The sequence below is a fragment of the Pinus tabuliformis genome, chromosome J (genome assembly GCF_031772625.1).
Source record: "Pinus tabuliformis cultivar Carrire ecotype Pingquan chromosome J, CPIR1, whole genome shotgun sequence".
Taxonomy (NCBI): Eukaryota; Viridiplantae; Streptophyta; class Pinopsida; order Pinales; family Pinaceae; genus Pinus; species Pinus tabuliformis.
Window position 1 is genome coordinate 509,318,718 of NC_142295.1, and position 23,772 is coordinate 509,342,489.

Here is a 23,772-nt window from a genome sequence, read left to right on the forward strand (position 1 = left end):
CTTTGAGGAGTGCAAAAGTAATTTTTTCCCTATTGGAAAAATCATGAATCGAAAATATTCTTCCAACAGATTTAACCATTTATCTATGACATTTGCATCTATCTAGTTTTCAAATATGGGAATGCCAAATTTGGGAATGTGTCATCTGTGGGCATCCACCGAAGGATCTAGGCAAAGTTGTCCATCATCATGTTCCCTTGTCTCTTGAGGGCTTCTTCGAGCAATATTTTCAAAGGATCTCTTGCTCCCTCGTCTTTCTTTTCTTCTGCCATGGGAGTTCGTCAGGGTCAATGAGGCCAGTCTTGCAAAGGTTCAACCAGTTCGAGCCCTAACTCGTTATACCCTGACCTTGTTGGGGACATGCACAAAAAAATATAGAAAGAGAAAACCACTATGATACCATTGATCTATATTTATGAAGGAACGAAATGAAATACAAATATAAACAATAACATAGAGAGACAACAAAAACATAACTTCAATTCATTAATAACAAAGCACTAAAAACTGTTTACATGCATAATTGAAATAAACTAGCTCAGGCGATGGTAGCTTATCTCTGAGAAGAGATGTGGTGGCTACATGCCTTCTGAACTATGTTACAATGAGGCTCGAGGGCCTTTTTATAATTGAACAACAAAGGGAAACCCTAAACAACCAAAATCATAACCCTAGGAGATGGAACACCAAGAGTTTGTGGGCTCTGTTGGGGTTAGTTGGACAACCAACTTCTCGGGGTTGTAACTTGGTTATATGATCTCCGTTTGGCACATATGATACCTTCTTAGAAAGGTCTCTCCAAGTAATACAATATTTACAGTATGTAGACCTAAAAAAACACCGTTAGGGGGTCAAAACAACTCTAGAAGTTCAAGACCTGAAAAAACTACCAAAAATAGTAAATTGTGTTATAATCAAGGGAACTAATGAAATTAGTTGGAGTTACAGGTGGAATATGAAGGTGGCCACTAATATCCACCTGGATCAATTCCTAAACCCATTATTATATGCAAATTCTACCAGTGGAAGATACTCTTCCCACTTCCTTTACTGATGCATGACATACATCCTCAACATGTCCTCAAGAATCCCATTGACCCTCTCATTTTTGTCCATCTGTTTGCAAATGATAAGTTGTACTAAAAGCTAACTCTATCCCCAAACCTGCAAACAAATCCTTCCAAAGCATGGAAGTGAACTTGGAATCTCTCCCTGGTATAATCTTCATAGGAACACCATGCAACCTCACTATCTCCCTGATGAAGATCTAAGCTACCTCACTAGCTGAATTAGTAGACTTAACTGCAATGAAGTGAGCTACCTTACTCAACATGTCAACCACAACCATGATGGAATCATGCTGCTTTGATGTCCTCGATGAACCTATAATGAAGTCCATAGAAATGACCTTCCATTTCCACTAGAATTAGAATAGGCTGCAATAAACCAACTGAATACTTACACTTTGCTTTGACCTACTGAAAGTCCATACATCTAGCAACAAACTTAGCTACCTCTTTCTTCAAATTCGACTAATGATAGAATTTCTTAACTACGTTAATGTCTTATGATATCCTGGGTGACTTGAATACAGCTTGACATGAAACTCCCTCAAGATAAGCTTCTTAAATTCATTGTTATCAGGCACATAAATCATGTTCCTGAATCCCAAGCCATCTGCCATGAGGTGATACTCTTCATCCCTATCACCTTCACCCTGCTCCTACAATCTCTGCTTCAGCTGCTGATATCTGTCATCATGTTGTCCTGCCTACAAGATTCACTCCTGTAAATATGTCCCATTAGAGCTCATGGTTGAAATATGATTCACCTACAATCTCCTACTGAGAGTATCTACAACCTGATTCTCTTTTCCCTTGATGTATCTAATCCAAACGCCAAATTCATTGAGGGTAGCCAACCATTTAGCTTGTCTAGCATTCATATTTGGTTCGTCAAACAAGTACCTTAGTCCACTATGATCACTCATCATAATAAAATTCCTGCCAAGAAGATAATGCCTCCACCTCTTCAAGGTATGAATGATAGTTGACAACTCGAGATCACGAGTCTCATAGTTCTTCTCATGCTCATTCAACTCCCTTGAATCATAGCATACCACATGTCATTCCTGCATCAGGACTCCACCAAGTCCTTTCTTGTAAGCATCTGTACATACCAGGAACTCCTTATCAGGATTTGCAATCTTCAAGACTGGAGCATTTGTAAGCAAATGCTTCAACTGCTCAAAACTAGCTGCACACTCCTCAAAGCATTCAAACTTTTTTCCTTTCCTCTGCAAAGATGTAGTAGGATAGGTAATCCTTGAGAAGTTCCTGATGAACCTCCTGTAATGACTTGCTAGTCCCATGAATGATCTAACCTCATCCACATTCCTAGGATCTGACCACTCCTTGATAGCTCTACTCTTTTCTGGATCCACTATTATCCCCTCCTTGGGAACAACATGTCCCAAGTAATGAATCAGAGACCGAAAGAAACTGCACTAGATGAGATTGGCATACAACTAACGCTATCTCAACAATCTCAACACTGTTGCCAGGTGCTCTACATGCTCTTCCTCATTCTTAGAATATATCAATATATTATTAATGAAAACTATCACAAACTTGTCCAGATAAGGACACAACACCCTATTTATCAAACGCATGAAAGTAGTTGGAGCATTAGTAAGACCAAATGGAACCACCACAAACTCATAGTGCCCATACCTCATACAAAATGCGGTCTTGTAGATATCTTCTTCTTTGATGCATACATGATGATATCTTGATCTCAGATCAATCTTTGAAAACATTGTTGCTCCCTTCAAATGATAAAACAAATCATTAAGCTAAGGCAATGGGTACTTGTTCTTGATTGTCACCTTGTTCAACTGCATGTAATCAATGTGCAACCTGAGAGTACCATTCTTCGTCTTCACAAACAACACTGGTGCACCCCAGGGCAACACACTTAGCCTTATGTATCCTTTATCAAGCATTTCCTTAAGCTGCAACTTCAATTCCACCAACTCCAGAGTGTTCATCCTATAAGGTGCCTTTGATGCTGGTGTTGCTCTTGGTACCAACTCAATAGAGAAATCCACTTCCCTAGGAGGCAGTAACTCTGAAATCTATGTATGAAATACATCCTAGAATTGCTGCAAAACATGATACCTCTTCAAGACTTCATCATCCTCAACATCCTTTCCCTTATCATTGAAAACATGCACTACAAATAATACACACCCTTTCCTACAACTGCGCTTAGCTTGCATGACTATAACCATTCTCACTGATGTAGGCTTCTTATTTCCCTGCAAGATTCTCCTCTCCATCATCATCCAGACACTCAATAGCCTTCTCATAACAATCTACCTTGGTCTTGTGAGTAAACAACCAATCCATACCCAAAAGCATGCTATATGATCCCAAAGGAAGCACATTTAGATGTGTTGATGTAGGCATACCATTCAACTCAAATGCACAAGCTCTCACCCAATGATGAACTCTTTTCTTGGTCCTTGTAGCCAACTGCACCAACCAAGATTCTGCATGCACTTCTTTACTCAAGCCACACTTATCCACTAGGTCAGGACTAACATAACTATAATTAGATCCAGGATTAATCAAAATTGAAACAATTTGATCACATATCTTACCTTCCATCTCAATAATGGTTGTCTGATGATCTGCCTCCATGTTATCAAGTGCTTCATAAATCCGAGGAATGTTATGACCAACATCCCCAACTGTCTGCGCCTCCTAGGAACTATAGTTCTGAGGGTTGCCACCCTGGTACAATGGACAATCCTTCCTGTGATGGTCTTTGCCACAATTCCAACACTACAATAGTTCTCTGTCGCTACCTTTATTCTGCTGCTCTCTAGGATGAGGTCCATGTCCCTTCTCAACTGCAATAAACTTCTTGCGAGGAGCCACATTTTTTTTCTCACCTACACCTAGAGGTATTTCTCACTTATGAGGCCATTTTCCTTTAGCCTTCTTATTCCTTTTCTAGTCATGCTTAGGCTCAGACTTATGCTTCGACTACTCATAAAAATACTTCAACTTCCTGATGACTTCCTCCAATGACCGAGGCTCATCATACTCAATCTGATCCTTGAATATTAATGGCAGTCCATTGATGAACCTTTGAACTTTTGTCTTTTCATCCTTGAGGTAAGGCACATACCTCAATAACTCCAAAAACTTAGTCATGTACTCTTCATTTGTCATAGAACCCATCTTCAACTCATAAAATTCCTTAGCCTTTCCATCATAGTATCTCTCAGACAAGTACTTCTTTCTGAAGAGTCTTTTAAACTCATGCCAACTCAACTATTCTACCTTGATGCCTTTGACATGCTTCACGTCTTCCCACCAAATATTTGCTTTTCCTTTAAGACTGAAAATAACTATCATGGCTTTCATATTCTCTATATAATCATGCAATTCGAAGAACTTCTTCATCCCAAGAAACCATGCTTTTGCATCTTCCGGTTTCTTCATCTCTCCATCAAATGTAGGAGGCTTGACTTTCTTGAACTCATCTGGCAAGTACTGCTTCTCACTCCTCCTATAAGGATGATGTCAATGATGAAAATGATGTCTCTCTGAACCAAAACTAGAATAGAACCCATAAGCACTACCTCTCCTGTCAGGTGTATCCAACCATCTGCCACCTTTGACTGTGTCATCCTTGTCCAACTTGTATCTTGATCGAGACCTACTACCATATGCCCCATTAGTCCTTTCCTCTTGTCCATGATTGATCCATGGCTATCCCTGTCTCTGTAAATATGATAAGCTCTGAAGGATCACTGCATTAACCTCAACTTGCTTTCCCTGAGCTCTGGCAAGTCTTTCTTGCGGTTTAATTATCCTGTCATTATCTCTGCCTTTCAACTTTTGATTTTTGCCTTCAGACTTCTCAATGCATCTGCTATGTCATGACTGTACTCATCTCCTTGTTGCTCAGTTGATCTATAAGGAGAGTCACGTGAGTTGTAATCCATCATTTTTCTCGTCATGTTTGATCTTCTTCTTCTTGCAAACATACCATGTTAGATAAACCAAATAGAAACATGATCAAGCATACCTTAATGAAGTTCAGGGGAGGTTGTCTTGTCTGCACAAATCAATTCAGATTAGCAATATATATATATATATGACATCGGCCTATCAACATCTCACATCATGCATGATAACTCAACTGTAACATCGACTATATACATGACAACCACGGCCATTGCAATGCATGCATACGACTAACATGCATGCATAACAATCACACCCATCCCATCTAGTCGAGGTGTTTGAACCTTGAAGCTCTAATACCAATCTGTAACCACCCCTCCCAACATTTACCCGCTTTTACAAGCTCCCAAGGTAAATGTGAGGCTGAGTACTACTATGACATGATTTAACCTCCAGTTTCCAATTATGGAAGTGGGGCCTGCAATTTGACCACAAACTGACATCCCTTAGAGACCACAAACCACTCAGGAGGTTGCAAACCAACCTAGGTGGTCAATCCCTGAGTTGGAACCTTTTTTCACTGACCTAACTCCATAACTGCACCAACATAATAACATCAACATGATAACAAGTACATCCAGCACATCAACATCATAACAAGTACACATGCTCATAGATCATGATAGGAAAATAACTCTTATTCACTTATGCAAAAGCCAACCAAATCAAGGACTTCCATGTACCACTTGACCATAGATTGAGCTGAACCAAATCTTTCTTTTAGCCAATCACCCCCATGCCATATTCTAAGCATGAATGAGAGATCTCATGGGATAAACCAAGACATAATCAACCGAGGACTCCAGAGGTTAAACCACCTCCACCCTCAAGCTATTGTGATTTCACCTAAACTGGCCCCGAGATCACAAAACCAAACCAAGCTTAGATGCCCATAATTTATTCACCTTACCTTGAGGAATTTTCCCATCTCCACCCACCTGTCGAGGGATTCCCGGAGAAAATCATTTCCACCCCCAACCCTTGGGAATTTTCCTGAGATCACCTCACCCGGTTCCAAAACCTTTCGACAATCCAAAATTCAACCAATGATGAATCCCATCACACCATGCCTATCCAACAAATGGCAAGGCAAGGCTGAAACCACTGTCAAACTAGACAAAACCCATGCCAATGACAACAAATGAACCAAATAAACAAATGCATGTACTCTGCATTCACACATGCAACACGTTACTTGCAAAATCCTCTTGCTGAAGTTGTTGATCCAACCTTCTCCTTCATTCCTTTGCTTGTCCTTTCTCCAAATCCAAGTGAATGCCAACATGCTCCAAGAATACTCTAAGTGTGCAAGAGTGTATGAGAGAGAGAATGAAAGGAGAGAGCCAAACTGAACTGACAATGATCCACTAATGTCTCTTTATTATTGATGTCTCATTTTTCTTCATTTTCCTCTAATATCCCTTGCATGCATATTTGTATCTCTTCACCTTCCTTTTCTCCTATTTGCTTTTATTTTCATAATTAAGTTCCATTTATTGCCTCTTTGCATTTGCCAATTTCCATATAAATCGCAAGTGATGCCCACTATCATGTTTACCCAATTTTCAACTTGGAATACATGTCTCGTGACCTTGGTCTTATTTTCCCTTTATTATCCTTTTATTACATGAAACATTAACCTGGGACTGTTATAACCCCAAACCTCACATCCATATAAAATAAAAGGAGTGATGAGAGTCAAACAAGAGGTTTTTTTTTTCTATTCCAAATCAAAAGTTCAACGAGCTTACAATTCTTTTCAAGTCCATAGTAAGCTTTCCAACCTTCATTTATCCTTTTCTCAATATTATAATTCCAACCGAGTTTATGATGGATGTCCATTCCCAAATATTTGTATGAAGAAACTTCCTCCAAAAAGCTATTATCATAAATTAGAGTATCATAGACGATCTTTATAGATTTAATTATTATACCTTTGATTTTATCAGTAAGGTCACTGGATGAAATATCTGAGATCAAGCCCCGTGGCCAATAGCTAGGCCTAACCCTAAGGGCTTCGGAGAGAATTGACCCTGTGACCTCCCGAATGGCGAGGCACTTATTTGACCAGTTAAGCTAACCCTTGAGACTATATATATATATATATATATATATATATATATATATATATATTTTAAGCTTTTACAAAAGAAATATATTTATATTATATATATATATATATATAACATTACTTAAAACTTAATCAATGTTGATTTTTTTTTTTTTTAATAATTCATTTGTTGTTTTGGAAGGTTTTATGGCGACTTTTTGGTTTAAATTGTATAGAATTTCTTATGGATTTTTTGGATTAAATTGTATAAAATTTCTTATGGATTTTTTCGATTACAAGTTTGAATTATAAACTCTCCACAATCTTAATGCTCTAAAAACTATTTTTTTTTACAAAATATTAAATCCAAATACATATAATAAAAACTCATTTAAAAAACATAAAAAATAAAATTTAGGAAAAAAAGATGACTACCCCCAAAAACCAAAACGTAACCTGTTTATACAACCCCAATAAATTGCAATTTGACATGTAATAATAACTCCTAGAGATATTATGTTTTTCTAATGACTCAAATTAGTTTTTAAATATTTAGAACAGTAAAGTCTAAAAGTATATAAGATCGGTAAAGCATGTAAGTCTCCACCTATCCACCTCCAGAGCAGACCATTAACCAAGTTATAAAGGTAACGTTATCGGAAAGAAAAATACTTAAAAGAAATATACGTAATTTTGCATTTCGAATAATCTCTTTCGCAGCCTCTCGAAAATTTTGGGAGAAGTGCTTGCAATTGTGCAATCTCTGAAATTGTAAACTGCAAGTGTTCCACATCCGAGATGGATCCTTCTTTTGCCAATAAAAATCAGAAAAGTCTTGGCTTCATTGAGCATGTCATGCAAAGGAAACACAGCTTTATTCACCTGCTTTTAATGGGAGGGGTTTTGTTGCTGAGCATGAAGAGTGCGGGTCAGAAATATCGTATCGATGGCCTTCAAGACGAAAGGGCTTCTCTGCAGGAGGAGAATGAATCTCTGATGAACAAGTTTACCTATTTGAAAAAAAGGTTGTTGGAAGACGAGGCCGCCCAAGGGAACAATCATGCTATTATTTCGAGGCTACAAGCACTCCTTTCCGATCCAGTCTCGGAACCAGGTATTCCTTCTTCATATTTTGTGCCTTTTTTTTTCTTTCCCAAAGAAAGGATCTTCACGGAATAACAAAGTATTTACAATATAGGCTAAATGCTCATATATAGTTAAATTCCAGAAGACAATTAAAGGCTACAGGGCATAGTCATAATCTAAAGTTGCTTTAAGCGGAAGTCCAGGATTCTGTTTAACCCTCTCTGAAAGAGTTTTAATTAAAAACACCAGTTCATAAAGGTTATCTCAAGATTACTGCATTCGGATTTGGGAGATCTACCCCCCCTGCAAACTGTATTTTCTTGAGCTTTCTCCAATAATAAGTTTTAAAACATCTATTTGAATGCTACCCCTAAGAATACACATATTCTTCCACACCAAAGCATCTTTATTCAAGAACTTCGAACATTCTGTTTCATTCCTCAAAACAAATGATATCCTATTGGTGAAATTCCTTTAGTAACTCGGGTGTAGATTTTTCTCGTTCAACCTGCACAACCCATGAGGCATTGGCTATTGTCATAATGGCAGTACAAATTACCTCATCTCCAAGATTTCTACTGGCATGTGTTGCTGTTTCGGCAGCTCCTCCGTTCAACGTGGTTTTGCATTGTTGGCAGCCGCATCTCTGCTGCGATCCATATTCTCATTTGAAAGTAGGAGAGATATCTAATTCACCTGGAAGATCCAAAATATAAGCGTTATTGCGTAGTTTTCTGAAGATTCAACAGAGGACAAATTTGTTCATTTTTATATTGACCGGTGGGAAATTATCACCAATTTGATATTGGACTCCGACAGCTATCATGAGTTTGAATTTTTTTGGTTCGCATACTTTAAGAAGTTGCCCAAAATTCCATTTCTTCAAATTATTCACTTTCCTAGACACGTGCATCCGCATTGTCATTGCCACATGACTAAATTAACGGTGACTGTAAAGCCATTCACAATTAGCCATGCAGTTTAGGTTTGCTCTCACCAGCTAAGGAGAAGGCTGATTGTCACAACCACTGTGGTCAACATATATACAAGCTTTGTAACAGTGTGCATTCAAATCACAGGAGTACTTCATTTTCTCTTGTTCAGTGTACAATGAGATCTGTGGTAGGGTGATTCTGTGAGCTTCCTAGCAGACGTTGTGCAGAAGTAAAGCAGACTGTAAGACCAGAATTAGGTGTTTTGCAGAAGTAGAGGAGACTGTGAGACCAGAATTAGGTGTTTTTGCAAAGGAGCTTTATTTTGTGTGATTTTTTCCAGATGAATTTGTATTTTAAAATCTGAGAATTTCTAGTTTGTTTGAGAGAAGTAGAAAGTATTGCTTGTAACTTTTTAGCAGTATTGGAGAAGTGTTTACAATGTTTCTTCAGTGTCTGTAAGTATATCAGGCAGTGGTTGTGGCAGTACAATGGTAAGCCAGAGCAACAGTCAGATGTCAGAACAGAGGTCATGAGTTCTAGTTTTCCAGCTGAGCAAGGGTAATCCATAAAACTCAGTTTACTTAGTCAGAACTTTAAAAAAAGTTTAGTGGACAATATACCTCATCTGAATCACAGAAAAAGGGAAAAATTTATGCATCCTTGACTATTTTAATCGGAAACATTCCATCATATGAAAAACTGTGGGGTAAGCCCAAGGGGTTAGATCAACCAGTTGTCACCAATGTGTTAGGCATTTGGCTAGTTCCGTGCCAGCAGGTGCCTGGTTCGAATCCCCTTGAGTTAGGTGCACTAGTCTATGTTGACAGTTTTAATTAGGGATGCTATCCTCATATGTGAGGAAGCATCCCTTGGGTTTTTCCACGGGTTATAGAGGTTACATAGGTCAAACCTATAATAAATCCTAATACAATAGAAATTGTTTAAAACAAAAATAAGAAGGCTTTGTTATTCTTAACCTTGTCAGTAACAGAACCAATGATTAAGCATCTAAGGAATATCAAAGATGCTAAGGTGGCTTGGGAAAAATTAAAAAATACTTGGAAACTGGAGATGAGTCCAGAATTAAGTATATAAAAAATTTGCTTTAGGCTATCAAGATGGATAATGGTAGCAAAGAATTGGTTTAAAAAATCAGATCGATTAGTGATGAATTAATAGTGGCAAGGACTGAAATTAAAGACAATCAGTTGGTAGCGTGGACCTTAAGTGCTTCACCAACTTCCTACAAGCCATTTAAAAGTTCCTTAAAGTTGATCGTGAGAGTAGCTTAGTTAACACGTGAAGAATTGATTGGTTTGTCGATGCATAAGAGTTTGATTGTGTGAGGAAGTAAGCACGTTCGACAAAGTGTTCATGGTGAAAGGGAAGAACAATCAGACAAATAATTTTGTAAAGTGGAGAAAGGTAATTATAACTCTCATCAAGACTCAAAAGTATGTTTGTATTGTGCAAGAGTGGGGCACTCTAAGAATGATTGTTGGTAAATTCTGAAAATCAGAATTATAAAGGTCTAAAACCAGAGAGTCCAAAATCCCATTTTTATGGTGAAAATTGTGAAGAACATGAAGATGAAGATAATTTTATGATGTCCAACAACTGATTACAAAGTTGGTCAATGGGACTAAAAAATACAGCCAATGGGAATAAGATGTGGAAGTATGAAAGCAACTCCTAAATGCTATCTTTACTCCAATAAAAGCAGAGTAAGTGCTGACTAATTATTCAATAGAAACACAAGAGTAAACAGACTTCTTGTTTATTGCTACACTAATAAGTAACTCAACTATTGATGATGTTTGGTGGTTGGATTTGGGAGCAACAAAACATATGAATGCAAGGCACTGGTGGATTTGGAAATAGAATTCAATTACTGGAGTCTCAGTATCAATCATGGCTGAAAAAATTGGTTTTGGCAAAAAATCTGTGAGATTTCAGTATACAGCTTCTTGGCAACATTGGCGAAAAAATTAAAAAGAATTGTCAAAAATTGGCAAACCACAGTAAGCATTAAAAAATACAAAATAAATTTATTTTTTTACAATTTCTAAACATATAAACCAACAACAACATCAAATAAACATATTGGCACATAAATCCGGAAAAAACACTGATATATATTATGTAGTGGGTGCCAAAACAAAAATGATACAGAAAAGTTGATAGTGAATCTTGAAGCGTGATAGCTGTTCAATCAAGGACTCAAAAATGGACTACTAATACAAATGACATCAAATATGTAAATGTATGTCATCATCATGAGTTGCAATGACAAATATAATAGCTACCTATTTAGTATCAAATCCTTCTCCTCCTTTTATGGGAAAAGGTGGTTTGTTTACTACCAGAAGGTCCAGCATCATATGTCTAATGCTGACTGGTGGGCGTAGCTATATCAATATTTGTAGAAGGTGGTGCTGATGCTGCCACATCATCTTCCCTGATGTGAAAGAGCTCCTCTGCCCTCCATGCTTGTTGCTCCTCACTCCCCCCCTACACTTGGTGCTGCTGCTTTTCCTCCTCTAACCACATAGGTGCCTTCTCCATAATGGGCATCCCTTACTCTACCCTCCACTTGGACATTATGTTAATATAGTTCAAGGAGATGACATCCACATCAGTTAGTTGGAGATTGTAGTGGACATATCAAATCATTTAGGTGTGGGAAATCCAATTTGTAAGAGTGTTATAATACATTTAATGAGTTTTTAGGGTCATAAATATGTTAGAGAGTCATAAATGATAATAATTGTAGTTGCTTAGTTGAAGTTCTAACCTGTCATCCTTGGAGTGTATTTTTTCAAACAGACCTCAATTGCGATTTCATCCCGAAGTGCTACAGTTGGGTTGAGGACCCAAATGGCAAATTTGCATAAATTTGATTCTCTTGTACTGTAATTTTGCCGCCAAACATCTACAACAAATAAAAAAAACAAAGACTTAAAGTACATTTCATTACAGTGGAAAATAGGACATAAATAAAACATAATTCAACTTCAAATAAAACATGTAATTAAATTTCAAAATTCTAAATTCTAATGGATTGTGTGGCATCAAAATACTCCATTCTTGGACAACATTTGTAAAGCCAAATAGTTTGCTAGCCTCCCCATACATCTCTATCTCACGATTAATTGGTTTGCGAGCATTGACATTAGCTTCCATCCTCGCAAGACATGTCAAGAGCCCTTCCATTGTAACGATAACAGGAACACACAAAGAAAACCAAGATTGCATCCATAATGAGAAAGCAAAAGCTTTCTTATAAAAAGGTACAAGCTAGTCTAGTCAATCCACTTTATGAATGTGGGATAGACCAAAAAACAGACAAAAGTGAAATAAAGCATAAACTAACCTAAAGTCCACATGACTTTATCAATGCCTATGTCTAATATTTAATTGCTATTATAATCTGACATTTATTTTAATACCCTCCCTCAATGATCAATCTACTAAGTTGGCAACTACACCAAGCTTATCCTAGAATGTTACTTATATTTCAGGACCCAATGACTTGGTGAAAATGTTTATAGTTTAGTCCTATGTAGGACATCACTGTAGCTCAATTGATTCATCCTCTACAGACTATTTGATGAAGTGGCAATGAATGTCAACCAATGTTTCAAAACTTGGAATCAGACTCGGAACTGACCGAGGGTCAACTCCGACTCGGTATCTACTTAGACTAGTTGATTCCAATGACTCGGTGTTTGTAAAAAGTGCATTAAGTATTTAATTTTTATTGAAAAAACATATTTTTAAAGATTTTCATTCATGTTTCCAAACTTAAAGCATTAGAATAATAGAGAGAAGACAACATATGATCAAAGTATGTTCATGATATACATATTATATCAAAATGGCACCCAGTGCACTGTCCAATACATGTAATATATAGAGATCATAACAAACACACGTAACCAATGCTGCGCCAAAAACCAACTCCTCAATGGCAAATGCCGCTCCAAAGATCGCCCAAGAACCTCCTCAATGTTGCTCCAAAAACCAACTCCAATTGCTCACAAACTCCTCACAAATGCTCACACAAATGCAATGAGATAGTTGTGAGGAAATATGAGGGGGTTGGGTCACCTTTATAGGCGTGGGAGAGGGGTAGAGGGGCTAGGAAATAGTTTAAACAAAAAAAATGTGATTTCAAGTCCACCTTGACTGCCATTTTTTCCCGTCACCGAAACCGGCCGGTTTAAGTCGGGCTCGATTGGTCCATTATTGAACTGGCCAAATCGGTGACCAACTCGACCGTTTCAGTAACGAATCGGCCGTCGAACTGGATAATTGACCTAGTCGGTCTAGGTAGGGGTATGGCTTGGTCAATCAGGCCGATTCTGAGTCAAACCAACCTAGTTTAAAGGCATAGATTTCAACATGCTTAGAACACTCCTGCAACACTGGATTCTTGGCTAGTTTGAGCAGCCCTTGATTTACCATGTCAAAATATTTACCCATATTAGATTTGATTTGTTCAATAACATTTGCCTAACTATTGGTAATAATGATGCCATCCTCATAAACGACCAGAAAAATGATATCATTACTAATGCTTTTGATGTATAGATTAACATCTAAAATACTCCATTGGAACTCCTGTTCATCCAAGTACTTGCCAATCTTCAGGCTATATAGAGCCTTCTTAAGTCCGCAAACAAAATTCTCCTTCTTTGGAACTTGAAATCCCTAGGGCCTATGGTTGATGCATTAGACCACTTCCTCTAAATCTCCATTGAGAAAAGCACTCTTCATGTCCATTTGATGGACCTTCTAGCCAAATTGTTTTAACATCGCTGGAACAAATTGAACATTGCTCATCATTGCTGTAGGAGCAAAGGCCTTCTCATAATTAATGCCCTCTCGAACCCTTTTGCAGCAAATTACACTGTGTATTTGTCAAATGTACCATTTGCCTTGTACTTGACCTTGTATGCCCATTTGTCGCTAAGGGGTTTCTTCCCAGTTGAAGAGCTATGATATCTCAAGTCTGATTTTCATCAAACTTTCATGTTTGACTACAATGGCCTTCTCCCATTCAGGACTCCCTTTTGCCTCAAACTTCGATGGCTCTTATATTTCCTTAACATTGGCCATTAGAGCAAATTTGATCGTATTAGGTTTCCTGCTCTTGTTTCTCATTGATTATCCCTTGATCATTTCATTTGTTTGAACATTGCTAATGGTGTTGTGCCACCACTTTGGTCTTTTCTATGAATCTTCCCTATCGAAGTTGTCACCATGATTTAGGTGATCTGTCTCTGTACTAGTATCATCAAAATCATATCTCAAAAACTCCTCATTTCCAAAATTCTCTCACCTTTCAGGTGGAGATGCTTGCTTGATAATTGAATCCTTAGTTGCAACATGTTGTTATTATGGAATTTTGATCTTCGAAAAGTCTAGCTTCCCCATTAATTGTGGCATCTCTACTAAAGCTCAACTAATTGGTGTTAATATCAACTCATTTGTACATTGTGATCGTCAATTTCTTGCTTTGTGGGTCTAACTTTGTTTACTTCTCGTATGGAATCTAGACATAAGCAATAGAACCAAAGACCTTAAGATGGATCGACTGATTGACTAATCTTTGCCCATGCATGTGCATGTGCTTTCCACTTTGCCATAGACTTTGCAATCTTTAGCATGCTCATATTTTTTGTTACAATTTATAATATGGAGATTGTGCCCAAGCCTCCTCAAGAAAGTTTATATCCTTAAATGGCTAACTTACTATATTTGGTATTCTTGATGTGTGGAATAGTTTTGTTCTCATTCTCTACAATTAATGAAATTGTCATTATAATTCTAGTATAGTGGTGGCTATTACTAATATTTCATTGTTGTATTTGCGTGCTTGTCGCTGTAAAATTTTTAGTACTGTGGAAATTGTTGTAATTAGTTTCACATTTCATGTTAGTTTTAAGCATTTTCAACTTGAAATTGTGAGATTGTAAGTTATCATATTAGATTCCAAGTGGGGCTCATAATAGTACATCTTTTATTAGTGCCTTTGTTATTGTATTTACTTCCAAAGTGCTTGATCATAAAAGTGTAAGCCATGAAGCATGCAATTAAGCATAGTAAGCCATGAAGCATGTAAGCAAATAGGGCATGTGATTGATTAACCTGATCTTGATTCTTAGCATAGTGTGTAAGAGCTAAAAGAGGATAAAGAACAAGGGGAAACAAACTGGGCAACAATAATTTAGGGAAAAGGAAGAGAAGGTTAGGAAGTAATTCCTTGCATCCCTTCCCTTGGCAAGATCCCAACTCCTTGTGCAAGACTTGAATGACACATAAGTAGTCTAATGCTTCATTGAATGATCTAATTTAAAATTTTGACATATATCATTTGAGAAAGAGAGAAAGAAATCAAGTCAATGTCCATTAATGATTAAAATAAGTTAATGGTCTTCACACGATAACAAACAATAGCAACATTAAAAGGAGTACCTAAAGCATCTCCCATATAAGGAAACTGCAAAATGGGGTTTTACCATAAAAGGTTATATCCCACATGTTTACATGATTTTTGATTATATGAATACAATGTTAGCTAGATAAAACAAAGTGAAAAGAACTATGCATGTAGAAGAGAGGATAATCAAATAAGGAGTAGAAGAATTAAAGCAAAACTATTAATCTTATACTCATTATCATGGGGGAATATATTATGTTGTTGACTACTATGGGTCATGAACCTCAAGTCTAAGAAGTAAAGAAGCTAGGCATGCAACCCAAGTGTTGAATTCTCAACTAAATGTATGGAGGAGCAATTGTTAATGTTTACCACTATTTGTGTCAACATTAGTGGTGGTCATAGGGCACTTGATGCTTACTAGGTAAAATGCGCCAGAAGAATGATTATATCAATCTAGGAGGTCTAGGAGAACATTGCAATGCTTGATGCATGAATGACACCATCTCGTTGAGAAATAGAGGTAAGCATCTTTGGTCAAATTAATGGAGGAAGACAAACAAAATCCCCTATAATCTCTAAAAAGATAGTGATAGCAAAGAGAATCCTTCCATGACATCCAAATATCTAGATGGAAAGGGGATTTGTTTTGTTATAAACTAGAATGATATCCAAATAAACAACATTAAACTTTCCAATCAATGAATATAATACCTCATGCATGAGTTGCATGAAGGTACTCAATGCATTGAAAAGATAAAATGACATTTGTAACCATTCATAACCAACATTTTTGATCCAAAAAACTATTTTCCACTCATCTCCTTCGACGATTCACATTTGGTAGAAACTATTCCTTAAATCTATATATGGACAACCTTGATTCTTGAAGTCCATCAACGTGATATCCGAGTACGGTATGGGGAATTTGAAAATGATTTTATAAAGTGTTATTGGTTTAGATACATGCATTATGCCCCATCATTGTTTGAAGCAAAAATCACTGGTGTCAGATATGGAGTAGTAGTCTCTCTAATGTGGCCTTTTTCCTTAAGGTTTTATCACTTGCGTTTTAGTTCTTCCATAGGAGATGAGCACTAAATTAAATTTTTTTGTTTGGTATCATAGAACTTGCTAGAGTTAGCATTTAATAATGGTTATACCTTATATTACATAACTTAGAACTTTTAAGTTATAAATAGTAAAGTGGTGACTAAATGTTAATTTTGTCTTGTGTCACTTTATGGTTATGTAAGTTGTACTCTTAACTTATATCTCTCTCGTGAGATATCTCTATGTATTGAATTTTATGCACATTGAATAATATTGATTCTCTCTTCTCTCTCTCTTTTTCTATAGGTTTCCTGCACATTTGTCACGTGCAACTTTAATATGATATCAAAGCCTTAATAAAGGGTGGGCATATGAAAGGTCAAAACTAAAGTAATAGCATTGGTATTTGAGGAGTCATAACAAGGATGAATATCATCGTGGTTACATAATCATGAGAACAGGGCTAGGGAGTGTGGCACACAGGTAAGTGGAATTCAAGTCAGAGGTAGAGTGGGGCAGAAACACATAAAGACAAATATAGACATGGCATAATTCGTAGATAATTTGTATGATTATCATATTAAATTAAAAGGGAGTTATAATATATTTTTCTTGACTAAAATGCTTCCTTTAACTATTAATATGAACAATACATACATACATTTTATACAAAAAATAAGCTGGTCATGATAATGCAACTACCATGAGCATAGAGTCTAAAATAGAGCCTAATTTACCTAAGAAACTAACAAACAAAAAGCAACAATACAAAATTGCCATGATGGATTTAGCGAAAACCATTGTGAGGCTAAGAATGCGAAATCCGAAATTGGGTGAGTTGGCCAAGACATAATAGCAAACAATTATGCAATAACATGAACAACAATTGGACTGAGGTGTGTGTTGGGAGGGGGGGGGGTGAGTCATCCTTGAGAGGTGGCAGCCCCCATCCCTCAAAAGTGGGTTCATCTTTCAGATTGATATGCTCCCAACCATCATTCCCTAGTTCAGGTCTAGGGGGCTTCTCCATTTCAGAGGCAGTAAGGGTCATTGTAGGAAATTTATCATCATTTTGTACTTTTGTACAATTTTTTTGAACTAGGGGAATCGATGCAACTTCAGAAATCTCACCTTTTTCCTAGAGGTTTCATAGATCACTTAGGGCTGTTACGAACTATGACAAAATAACAGCAACAATGAACAATATTTCACCACTTAACAACCCTAATCAACTAGGCAAATCAAGAGGAAAGATACCAAATGTGTGCCTACAAGTTTCAACCCTCTACAACAATGTTATCATGCATAAACCACATCTGTAATTCTCTTTATGACAGCTGTAATTACAGTGGTAAATCTACCGTCTGCTTCAAGATTAATGTTAAATCACTGAACATTCTGTTATAACCTCTGTCAAATCAGTGACAAGACATACAACTGCTGAAATTACCAAACCATGAAGACAAATGTGGCTGAAAATCAAATCTGCAATAAGACATTTGAAGACTTTATATCTATGTTGCAGGAAACACTGGGCAGGAGGCCGTTTCCACCCAAAAACAAAACTGAAACGCTGAAACGCGTATGGTACGGCCTTGAAACACGTTTTAGGCCATATTGGCACGCTTCACGAGGCTGAAATGTGGCCCAATACGGCTTGAAACATGTTTCAAGGCTGTACGACCGTGTTTTCGGCAAAGTTAAATTTTATTTTATTTGGCGATTAAAATATTGTGTGGATGTTTCTAGATATCTCTCGCAAGTTATAAAAAGACTCTCGTCTCATTCCCTTATCACACGAATTGAGCAAGTCGTTTCACTTGGAAAGGGGCAATTTTAGAAAGGAGAAAGGGGCGATTTTAGAAAGGAGAAAAGAGGAAGAGAGCAGTGGTTTCAGCTAGGGCGTTTTCAACAGTGAGCAAAGGAGATTTCAACAACAAGAAAAAGAGATTTCACAAACAAATTTAGAGTGGGGAGTTTCTGGCTATGACATTCTTGGTTTATGGCTCAGCGACAACCATCTTTCTCTTGTGTTTTGTGACATTTTGGGATAGCTTTAGCTACAAAAAAATAATTTTGGTAAGAAGCATTCATTTTCTTAGTTTTTTCCCACTATTTCTTGTAATTTTTTGAGGGTTTATGCTTCCAAAAATGTGAAAAACGTATTTTCTTTACATATTTTTATTTTTTAATTTTTTTCACAGCAATGGCTTCCAACGAAGGTGCAAGTTTAGCCCCAAGTCCAACCAAAGGGCTGAATATTCTTCTCTTTGGAGGCATGTTCAGAAGCTTCAAAGGTGTGCAAGTGGTGGCTCCTGGGAATGACAATGTAATCTTTGCAGTAATTTGTATAAGGGCTCCTACCCAAGAGTGAAGGCGCATCTTTTGCATGGAGAAGGACAGGGGATTGCAAGTTGCCCAAAAAAACAAACCCAATGGTGAGGAGAGCATATTGAAGAGAGCAAGATGAGGCTGATGGACTTAAAAGAAGGCATGAAGAGCTTGCTAATGCTACTCCTCAAGCTCCACCAAACATTGAGCCAAGGATTGTGGTTGAAGCAAGGAAGAGGAAAGCGGCTCAACAACAACAACAACTACCACCATCCAAAAATACCAGAGGCGCATCTGCTTCAATTCAAGATAGCAAAATTGCTAAATTGGTGAATGTGCCAGCGAGAGAAGAAGATGATTCCAGAGTTGTTAGGTGCATCTATGCATGTGGTGTCCCATTCAATGTTGTTCGGTCTCCTTACTGGCAAGATATGATAAGGGCAGATAACAAAGCTCCCATAGGGTACAAGGGGCTCAACTATGAAAAAGTTAGAGCTCAGCGTCTCAAAAATGAGAAGGAGCTTATGGAGGATATCTTATCACCTATTCGTTCTTCCTGTAGTAGCTCTCGTGTTAGCATAGTCTCAGATGGATGGACAAATACAAGGCATAGCCCATTGATAAACATCAGTGCCACTTCACCAAAAAGAGCAATGTTTTTACAGGCGGCTGACTACTCAAGAGAGGTAAAAGATACATAGAACATTGTTGATGTTTTAATAAAACCTATTAAACAAATAAGACCTAATAGGGTGGTGCAAGTTATCACGGATAATGCACTGGTTTGCAAAGTTGCAGGTTTAATTATTGAGGGGAGGTATGACCACATCTTTTGGACACCTTGCATTGTCCATAATCTAAATCTAACCTTAGAAGAGATTGACAATAAATTTTCGTGGATAAAGGAAATCACAGGGGAAGCAAGGGAGATTGTTAAATGCATCACCAACCACCACCAATCTTAAGCAATATTTCGAGAGTACTCCAAATTGGAGTTGTTAAAAGATGCTGAGACAAGATATGCCTCAAACTTTCTAATGTTGCGCCGCCTTGTTGAGGTTAAGCAACCATTAGTTTCTATGGTGGTGAGTCAACTCTGGGTTGAGTGGAGACAGGCAGATTTAGAGCGGGGATATATGGTGCGTAGATTGTGCCTTGATGAGGAGTGGTGGAGCAAGATAGATTTCTTGCCAAAGTTCACAACCCTTGCATTTGAGCTTCTTTGGAATGCTACAGACAAACTTTTCTTAGGAGAGGTATATGATGGCATGGATACCATGGTTGAGAAAACTATGGAAATCATTTCATAGGAGTCTCCACAACTTTTATTTGTTGATGCTCATTTTGCTGATTTAGTTAAGAAAATCATTGTTGATGGGTGGAACAATTTCAACACTCCATTGCACACTTTAGCACATGGCTTGAACCTGAGATTTTATGATGAAGAACTTATTGCTCAAAGCAATGGGAAGAGGAAGGCACCCCATAAGGATAGAGAGGTGGCTAATGGGGTAGAAAAAGATCTTATGAGAATGTTTCCAACTCATCTATAGAGGGAGGTGAAGGAAGAATTTGCCAGTTTTGCTATATGATTAGATGATTATTCAAATATATCAGCTTTGGAGGAGAAAAACACCATGAATTCATTTAGGTGGTGGATTTGTCATGGAGCAAATGGTTTACATTTGCAAAACCTTGCCATTCGTGTTCTTTCACAAGTGGCAAGCTCTTCATCAACAAAAGGGAATTGGAGCACCTATGGTTTTGTTCATTCTGTGAAGCACAACAGGTTGGGCTCACAGAAGGTAGAGGATCTTGTTTATGTGCGCTCCAACCTTCGCCTTGCATCTCGTAGGGTCCAAAATATAACAGTGGTCCTTCTAAAGAATGGGATGTGGATCCAGAAACCCCTGATTTGGAGCTCTCTCTTGTTGCCCTAAATATTGAGGACCGGGAGCCTTGAAGTGGAATTGGCCAATCATCTTCTTCGGCTCCACCAGCGACTATTGAGCATGCTTCTTCTTCTATTTTTTACGAGGATTATAATGATGAGAATGAAGATTGAAGACTATTAGTCTTTAGTCTTTAAAGTACTTGCAACCTCATATATATAATAAATGCCTATTTTGGATAAAATCCAAAATAAACCTCATTTATCAAGGTTGTTTTTGGATATTTTTTCTTTCATTATGTGCTTATTCAAGAGTAAATGTGATGTTAGTATGTTTCATTATCACGTGACATCTATAATTGATAGACTTCTAGTTTATGCATTGATATTGGACAATTTAATCATAATGTAATAATGTATCATTTTTCAAATGTCCTAACATATATATATATATATGATGATGATGATGATGATGATGGTTAACGTCCCCTGAGACCAAACATTGGTCTCTCGGACCTAAAAACAAATTATTTAATTTGATTTAAGATTTTATTCCTATGCTCAAAAAGCTTGGAGAGAAGCCTTCCGAGCTCACTATAATTTGGCATTGTAAAAGGCTAGGTGGTATCAGAGCTGTTGAACAAGTTCGGGTGTTGAAGCATTGAAGCTGATACACAACGTGACAGGTGTATCAGAGCTCGGTTGGAGCTGGTGTTAGAGCAGGGTTGCTCGTGACGAAGTGCAGGTGTGGGTACACTTGGAAACTTGACAGTTGATGACAATGGAAGCAGGTTTAGCAGAGGTGGAGCTTAGTGCTTGGACCAAGCTGAACGACAAGGCATGGCAAGTTTGGGAGAAGGTGAAGGGAAGCTCTTGCTTACCTTATACAGGTTGAAGTGGTTGAAAGAAGAGAATCCCCGGATTCGAGAGGAGCTTGCAGTCTTGGAAAAGAATGTTGAAGACGAACTTCTTCAACTTGGTTGGACAATGGAGCAAGATGAAGTTGCAGATTGTGCTGACCGGGAAGAGGAAGCCGTGATGTTTGAAGATGTTGCAGACATGACCATGATGGAGGATGAACTTGAGGATGATCAAGTTGGACCAGGATTGTGTAGTTTGCAGACATGGGTGAATGAGGAAGAGCCTCATGATGATGTAAGTACCGTTGATACTTGTGTTTCATTTGGGCATTTGGTGGATGGACCATATGCAGGAAGAGGCAAAGTCAGTTTGCCTATGCTATGGAGGATCTTACCATGGATGACTATGATGGAACCTTGTATGGAGAAGCGAGGATTGTCGATTGTTGCAGGACTTGTTGGGGTTGTTTGTGACCTTATGGTAGAAGGTACAAAGGCCCGTGACAAGGGTGGAACTTGATGATCGTTGTGGATGATTGGGTCATGCTTTAGCCACATGGCTAAGTGCCCGGCATGACTCATGGACAGGTTGAGGAGGGCACACACTTGTGATGTTTTGGGTGGACTTCTCATGGCCGAGACCAAGAGATAGTCTTGGTGGACACTTTGGTGGAGGAGCTATGATGGAGGGACTCATGACATGATGATATGGTTGGGTGACCGAGTTCACTAAACCGAAGATTGCAGCTTGGATGAGGATGACCGATTGTTGTGATGAGTCTACTTGGTTGGACTACATGGGCAACATAGTCATGGACATCAGGTTGGAGGCATGGAGCATGGCAGTCTTATGCAGGGACATTATGTGGGAGCACTTGTAGAGGTGTCATGGACATCCAATGAGGAGTGCCAAGGCAAGGATGTTGTGCAGATGGATTTGCTGATGTGACATGGAGACTTACTACTTATGAGCCTATGGAGAGGTTGTACACTCTTGTGCAACAAGGCCATGGACTTGGATGGAGTTGTGAGCAGATTATGGAGCATTCCTACTACATGGAGATGTTGGTTGGAGATGACTCATGGAGCTCATGATGACATGAGATTGTTGTGACTTTTGGGGACTTCATATATGGTGGACTTAGAGGATCTCACGCATTGAGGAGCTGAGGTCAGAGACTTTGATGCAGGATGGGATGCATACTTCCAAAGTACATGTATGGGCATGGCTTAGAAGAGTGACTTGATGTGGATGATCGATATGAGACACTTTGGAGTGATGGAGTTACGATGATGATGATGCCTTGACTTGGGCATGGGTTGAGCCGAGACTCAACTACTTTGACACATGGATAGATGAGACAAGTGCATACTTGTTTCTATGGATGACTTGAGGGATGACACATTGCAGATGTGATGAAGGATTGCTTCATGGACCTAGATGTGGCACATCGAGAGTCGGTTTGATGAGATGATCTCTTCATATGGAGGAGACACACATGGATGATGATGTTGGGATAGATGTGGCTGATTTCATGTAGCACATTGACACCAAACATCATGGACAGCATGTTGCAGATGAGATGGATGGAGTTCCATGGACCTGAGCATGGATTATGATAGATTCTTGATGAGTCAAGGATGTGGCAGATGTTTGAGGAACAACTGATTGTAGCATGAGGATGTTCACTCTCATGGTTTGAGCGTGATAGTTGGACTGATCACCCGGCTAGTTCAGACATGGGGTCGCGAAGTGTACAGAGATGTGTTAGCATCGTGTTGGAGTATCATGGCAGCAGTTCACATGAGGACACATGATGAAGACAGGAGGTCAGTAATCATGGATCGAGATGACATCTGATGGAGAGCATACCGTTGAGGTGCATACCTTGGTATGGTGAGCTTGGTGGCAGTTGGTCACTAAGTCGAAGCATGATGGAGATGGGGCTCTACACATGTTGCAAGGATGTTTGCTTTGTGTGGAGGAGTCAACATCGTGGATGATGATGATCTTGGTGGATGGCTACCGGGATGGTATGTTGTCGAGGACGACAACGATTTCAGGTGGAGGAGGATGTA

General features: G+C 38.3%; 1 protein-coding gene across 1 annotated transcript in view; it reads left to right on the forward strand.

Annotated features, from left to right (window-relative positions):
• Positions 1–7,715: 7,715 nt before the first annotated feature.
• The window catches only part of LOC149228003 (uncharacterized), a 48,575-nt gene continuing 32,518 nt past the window's right edge, over positions 7,716–23,772 (forward strand). Inside the window, exon 1 of the mRNA XM_089378031.1 lies at positions 7,716–8,206. Within this exon, the coding sequence (XP_089234157.1) occupies positions 7,891–8,206 (316 nt within the window). The 5' untranslated portion in view covers positions 7,716–7,890. The remainder of the gene's footprint in view (positions 8,207–23,772) is intronic.